We start from the raw sequence: 6381 nt of genomic DNA, 5'->3' as shown, positions 1-6381 counted from the left end.
ACCATGACCTATCTGAGGTCTTCAGTAAGAGGCGAGCCTCTGCTCTCCCTCCTCGTCGCTCCTACGACATGGCCATCGAGCTCCTCCCGGGAGCGGTCCCTCCTCGTGGTCGCCTGTTCCCGCTGTCACCCGCAGAGAACAAAGCCATGGAGGAGTACGTCGCTGAGGCTCTCCAACAGGGCTTCATTCGCCCTTCTACCTCCCCTGCAGTTGCGGGATTCTTCTTTGTCAAGAAGAAAGACGGCGGGCTTCGCCCCTGTATAGACTACCGGGGCTTGAATAAAATCACTGTTAAGAACCGCCATCCTCTTCCTCTGCTATCCACCGCACTCGATTCCCTCTCCCAGGCCTGCAGCTTCACCAAACTAGACCTATGCAGCGCCTACAATTTGGTGCGGATTAGGGAAGGGGACGAATGGAAGACGGCCTTCATCACCCCTAACGGGCACTGGGAGTATCTGGTGATGCCCTTCGGCCTCTGCAACAGCCCTGCTGTCTTCCAACATCTGATCAACAATGTCTTGCGGGACATGCTGGGCCGGTGGGTGTTTGCCTATCTGGATGACATCTTGATCTACTCCCGCACCGAAGTGGACCATATTCGCCATGTGCGGGCCGTGCTGAGCAGGCTGCTCGAGTACCGGCTGTTCTGCAAACTGGAAAAGTGTGCCTTCCATCAGCGGTCCACCACCTTCCTGGGCTTCACCATCTCCTCCAATGGCCTGACCATGGACCCGCAAAAGGTCCAAGCCGTGACCCAGTGGCCTCAGCCCTCCAGCCTTAAGCAGCTACAGAGCTTCCTGGGCTTTGCCAATTTCTATCGGCGCTTTATCCGCAATTTCAGCACCATTGTCGCCCCACTGACATCCCTCACCAAACCAGCTAACCTGCCCAAGCCCTTCTGCCTCCCCCCTGGTGCGAAACAGGCATTCCGAGACCTCATCCGCTGGTTTGCTACGGCTCCCGTCCTGCTCCACCCTGATCCTGCCGGAGATTTTGTGGTGGAGGTGGATGCCTCCGATGTTGGTGCTGGCGCCGTCCTCTCTCAACACGGCCCGGATGGGAAACCTCACCCGTGCTGCTATTTCTCGAGGAAATTCTCTGACACGCAGCGACGGTACGGTGTCGGCGACCGGGAACTCCTGGCCATCAAGTGGGCCTTGGAAGAGTGGCGGCATTGGCTCCTGGGAGCGAAAGAACCGTTTCTGATCTGGACTGATCACCAGAACCTGATCCATATTCGTTCTGCCAAGCAGCTCAACCCAAGGCAGGCCCGTTGGGCCTTATTCTTCGAACCGTACAACTTCCACCTCGCCTACCGCCCTGGCTCCAAGAACACCAAGGCAGACGCTCTCTCCAGGCAGTTCGCCCAGGACGGCCTCACGTCAGACCCTGGACCTATCCTACCGTCTCGTTGTTTCGCTGCCCCCCTTCGGTGGCCCTTGGAGGACTCTATCCGGGATGCCCTGACCGCCGAACCGCCTCCACCTGACACCCCGGCTGGGAGGCTCTATGTACCATCCCGGTGCCGTCAGGAGGCCTTGCTCTGGGCTCACTCCTCCCCGCTCTCTGGTCACCCAGGGCCCGACAGGACCCTCCAGCTCCTCCGTCGTGCCTTCTGGTGGCCGTCCATGACTCGGGACGTCCATGACTTCGTTTCCGCCTTTGACACCTGTGCTCGGGCCAAGTCCTCCACCCAGCCGCCCGCTGGCGACCTTCGCCCTCTCCCTGTGCCGAGACGTCCCTGGTCCCATGTCGGTCTTGACTTTGTTACCGGCCTCCCATCTGTGGACGGTCTTGACACCATCCTCACCTTTGTGGACCGGTTTTCTAAGGCGGTGCACCTGGTCGCCCTGGCCGGCCTCCCCTCCGCCAAACGGACGGCCGAGCTCCTCCTGGACCATGTCGTCCGGCTTCACGGATTCCCCAAGGACATAGTCTCCGATCGGGGGCCCCAGTTCACCGCCAGGTTCTGGAAAGCCTTTTGCCGCCTGATAGGAGCATCCCCCAGCCTCTCGTCCGGTTATCACCCTCAGACCAATGGGCAGGTTGAACGGACCAATAAACAGTTGGGGCGCTTCTTGCGGTGCTTCGTCTCCGCCCAACCGTCGCTTTGGCCTCGTTACCTGGTGTGGGCTGAGTTGTCTCATAACCTTCACGTCTCTTCCGCCACCGGTCTCTCACCCTTTGAGGTCTGTCATGGTTTTCATCCTCCTATCTTCAGCCATCAGGAAGCGGGGGTCGACGTGCCTGCTGCTGAACGGATGGTCCGCCGCTGTCGTCAGGCCTGGATCAAGGCGCGGGCTGCCATTACCCGGGCCAATGTAACAGTGTTTATGTGGTATTATTCCACTTGCCACAAATATCAGTGTAATGGGGAAACAGCGCCCCCCCTCTCGGTGTGGCTGGTTAGGTGAGGCTGGCTGCAGTAATCGCTGCCAGTCTGCCTTAGCCATACGAGAGGTGAGTTGTATTGTTCCGCACACAATATAGCTAAGTAGTACAGACACATAAAACATGTTTGATTAGCTGACGAGCACCGAGTGTAATAAGTGCTTAGTGGACACATGTCCGACACCAGTTTTATGTACTTTTCATTTGTTTATTAATGTGTGAAACTGTATGCTAAAGCGGAATGCTAATGAGATGTTCTGCCGTAGTGTGCTGTGCGGAGTGGTGTGTGGCGAGCCATTTGCACTGATACAACACCGTTGTTTCCATTCAGGTACATCACTTGTTGTTGCTGTTATTTTATTGTTTATTAAAAATTGTAATATTGCTGCAGTAATCGCTGCCAGTCTGCCGTAGCCATACGAGAGTGTGCTGTGCGGAGTGGTGTGTGGCGAGCCATTTGCACTGATACAACACCGTTGTTTCCATTCAGGAAATAAAGTGGCAACGATCGATCAGAGACTCCTTGTCTTTTTAAAAACACTACACAACGCAGAGTCGAGGAGTCTGTTTGGGCCGAACTGTTGCAGCGGGATGAAGCAGAAACCGGTTACACTGGTGCCGTGACCCCAGCTCCTGCTATCCTGCGACCGCAACGGGGGCCGTCTACTTCCTGGAAGGTGGAAAAGTCGCGGGAGACTGGCTTTTCTTAGTCCCGCCATTTTCTGCGTTCTTTAGAGACATCGGGGCGGGGCTCTGTGCTTTCTTTTTTTTTTTGGAGAGTTAAAAAAAAAAGAAAAAAAAAAAAAGGGAGGGACACATTGCTGAGCCATGGCAGATTTTCCCAGTTTTGGCAGGGGAAGGGGGGCAGTTGGTTTTACCCCTCTGCATTCATATGGCAGAGGCAGATCAAGGTTGCTGACAGCCCCAGTTTCCTCCACACCTAAGCCTGTCCTTGCTGAGTTAAATGAAAACCCTATTGTTGGGAACTGTGATGATCTACAAAATACTAGATCAGAAACCAGTTCCACAAAAGAGAACCTTTATTCAGAGATTGCAACGCAAATTGGGTTTTCTATTGGGGAAAGCATTGCCTCTTGTCTTGAATCTCGGTTGGGCTCTGGAGTGGGAAACAGTGTTGTTGGGTCTGCCAATAATGTGTTATCTGAACCCTCACTATTGAATGTGATTGTAAAGTCTGATGTTAAAGAACCTGTGTGTTTTAGAGGGGATGGCTGTGATACATGCAGTGTTCAGGAATGGGAGGAAATGATGATGACTTTTTTTAAGAGAAGAGGGGTACCAGTTGCTGAACAAGCTGATGATGTGCTAAGTAAACTGCTGGGGAGGGCACGAGAAATAGTCAAGGTGGGCATACGTAGTAAGCCATCTGTGTGTCTTGAGAGGGGCCCAGAGCCCATTTTTGAGATCTTAAAGCAGCACTTCAGTGACACTGCCTGTTCAAGCATGCCTTTAGCTGATTTTTATGCAACACTACCCAACTCAGGTGAAACACCGTTTGATTACTGGCTCAGGTTGAACAGAGCCATGGAGGTGACTGAAGACTGTCTGAAGAGACAAAATAAGTCCTTTGCATATCTGACAAAAGAGCTGACTGCTATGTTCATCCGCCACTGTCCAGACTCAGAACTGTCTCTTATTTTCAAGTGCAAGCCCCTGCAGCAGTGGACGGTTGCTGATGTGCACGAGAAATTGCTGGAGCATGGCAAGGACCGGAAGTGCACCCCTCAGTTTAGTGCAGTCAGTGCCTTGAGTTTTCAGCAACAGGAGGTGAGTCCTAATGTGCAGCAGGCGACAGGCAACAGTAAGTGTATTACACCATCACCAACCTCTACCTCAGCATCTTACCGACCTTCATGCAAAACCACCTACTGATTGTCTTGATCATGTGATAGCCCTGTTAGAGAAAGTCCTGGAGGGACAGCCTCGACAAGCAAAGCTGCCTGCTAAGGATGATGTAAGGGTTCCCCGGAACCAAACACACAAAATTGTGCCTTGCGTGATTTGTGGTGACACTGAACACTCTACGTATCACCACTGTAGAGCCCATCAGCTATGTTTCATCTGCCATGCTGGCGACCACACACGGGCTCAATGCCCCAGGGCCGTGTCTGTCAGAGTGAGGGGGCCTGACTCAGCCACCCAGCAGCTGGGAAACTAGATGGCCTACATGTGGAGGGGGCAAGTGTTAGGCCTGAAATCGCCCCCAAAGAGGATGATTTTGATGATTTAGAATCTGTATTACACACTGTTTGTGAGGAGCGCCAGCTTGGCCGCAGACCCGTTCTTCAGAACACACACAGACTAAAACAGCATGATGAGCTGTTCTATGAAAATGTGACCCTGGGTGGCAAAGTGTCTGTTAAAGCCATGCTTGACAGTGGCTCTATGCCCTGCACTCTCAGCACCAATATGATGCCCCAACTATTACATCATGCAGTGCTGCAGACCCCCACCTTGCAACCCACGGATGTCGTCCTGATTGGCTGTGGTGGTTCGAGGACTGTTCCATCAGGTGTGTGTGACATTATGGTGGAGATATATGGCTGTAAAGTTGTTGTGCCAATGTTGGTGATTGCAGGGCAGAGTGAGGACCTCATTCTGGGCAGCAACCTAATGAGGTATCTGAGTAATCGCCTGAGGGAAGAGGGACATTTAGGAGAGGAATGCAGCAAGACCCTGAGTGCGGGAGAACAGCTTAATAAAAATCTGCTGAGTTCAATGTCAGGAGTGGTGGCCCCAGGGCATGTTGGTGATAAGATTGGAACTGTCAAGCTAAAGAGAGCTGTGACATTAGAGCCCTTGACAGAACACCTTGTTTGGGGCAGGCTGCAGCTAATGGATAACGGGGCAGTGGGCAGTGCTGTCGTTGTAGAGCCCATTGGGTCAAGGTCTGGACCGAGGTCAGTTATGGTTGGGAGAACGGTGATGGGTGGCTCCCTGTGAAAGTGCTGAACCCCTTTGACAAGCCGATAACACTGAAACGGAACATGAAGTTGGCTGACGTGTCCCCCTGTGCAGCAGTGGAGAACTTCAGCCCCACTGGCTCCTACTTGCAACAGAACATGCAACAGTCTACTGGCTCAGCTTGGTGCCATGATGAGCAGAGTCTAGTCACTGATGTTTCCACTCTGCCAGATGATTCACCCTCACAGGAGGTGACAAGTTGTTGTAGCCCCTTACATGCAGTGCTGCAAAATCTGGGGCTGTCTGATATCGACATTGATTCATGTGCAGTTTCGCCGGCTGGCAAAGAAAAACTGGTTGGCCTTATAGCCCAGTTTGAGTCTATCTTCTCGAGAGACAAGCTGGATTGTGGCAAGGCTAACGGCTGCCTACATCGAATTAGAGTTGTGGACGACAAGCCATTCCGGTTGCCATGCCGACGTGTGCCACCGACTCATTATGAAAAACTAAGACAGGCTCTGAATGACATGGAGGAACGGGAAATAATTCGGAAGTCTTGCAGTGAGTTTGCATCACCCCTGGTCTTAGTTTGGAAGAAGTCCGGTGAGTTGAGAATCTGTAACGACTTTCGCTGGCTTAATGCTAGAACTGTCAAAGATGCTCACCCACTCCCACATCCGGCTGACGCACTGGCTGCTTTGGGAGGGAACGGATTGTTCTCCACAATGGACTTGACTTCAGGTTATTATAATGTGGAGGTGCATGAAGAGGACCGTAAGTACACGGCATTTACGTCTCCATTTGGGTTGTACGAATATAATCGTATGCCACAAGGACTGTGCAATAGTCCGGCCACCTTCATGAGGATGATGCTAGGCATTTTTGGGGATCAGAACTTCCTCAGTGTGCTGTGTTATCTTGACGATGTTCTGGTTTTTGCCCCAACAGAAGAATTGGCACTGGAGCGTTTGCATATGGTGTTCCAGAGACTCCAGGTTCACAACCTTAAGTTGGCTCCAAAGAAGTTCCATTTTCTGAGACAGTCTGTGAAATTCCTGGGGC

General features: G+C 52.5%; 1 protein-coding gene across 1 annotated transcript; it reads left to right on the top strand.

Annotated features, from left to right (window-relative positions):
• Positions 1-2457: 2457 nt before the first annotated feature.
• LOC120744724 lies at positions 2458-5334 on the top strand. The gene is made up of 2 exons (XM_040049271.1): positions 2458-2725; positions 2885-5334. The coding sequence occupies exon 2, from the start codon at positions 3223-3225 to the stop codon at positions 4285-4287; it is 1065 nt and encodes a 354-aa protein (XP_039905205.1). The 5' UTR covers positions 2458-2725; positions 2885-3222; the 3' UTR covers positions 4288-5334.
• Positions 5335-6381: the final 1047 nt, after the last annotated feature.

The sequence above is a fragment of the Simochromis diagramma genome, unplaced genomic scaffold (assembly GCF_900408965.1).
Source record: "Simochromis diagramma unplaced genomic scaffold, fSimDia1.1 OVJJ01000517.1, whole genome shotgun sequence".
In the NCBI taxonomy this organism is placed as follows: Eukaryota; Metazoa; Chordata; class Actinopteri; order Cichliformes; family Cichlidae; genus Simochromis; species Simochromis diagramma.
The sequence above is the reverse complement of the archived record's forward strand: the minus strand, read 5'-3'. Positions and strand labels throughout refer to the sequence as shown.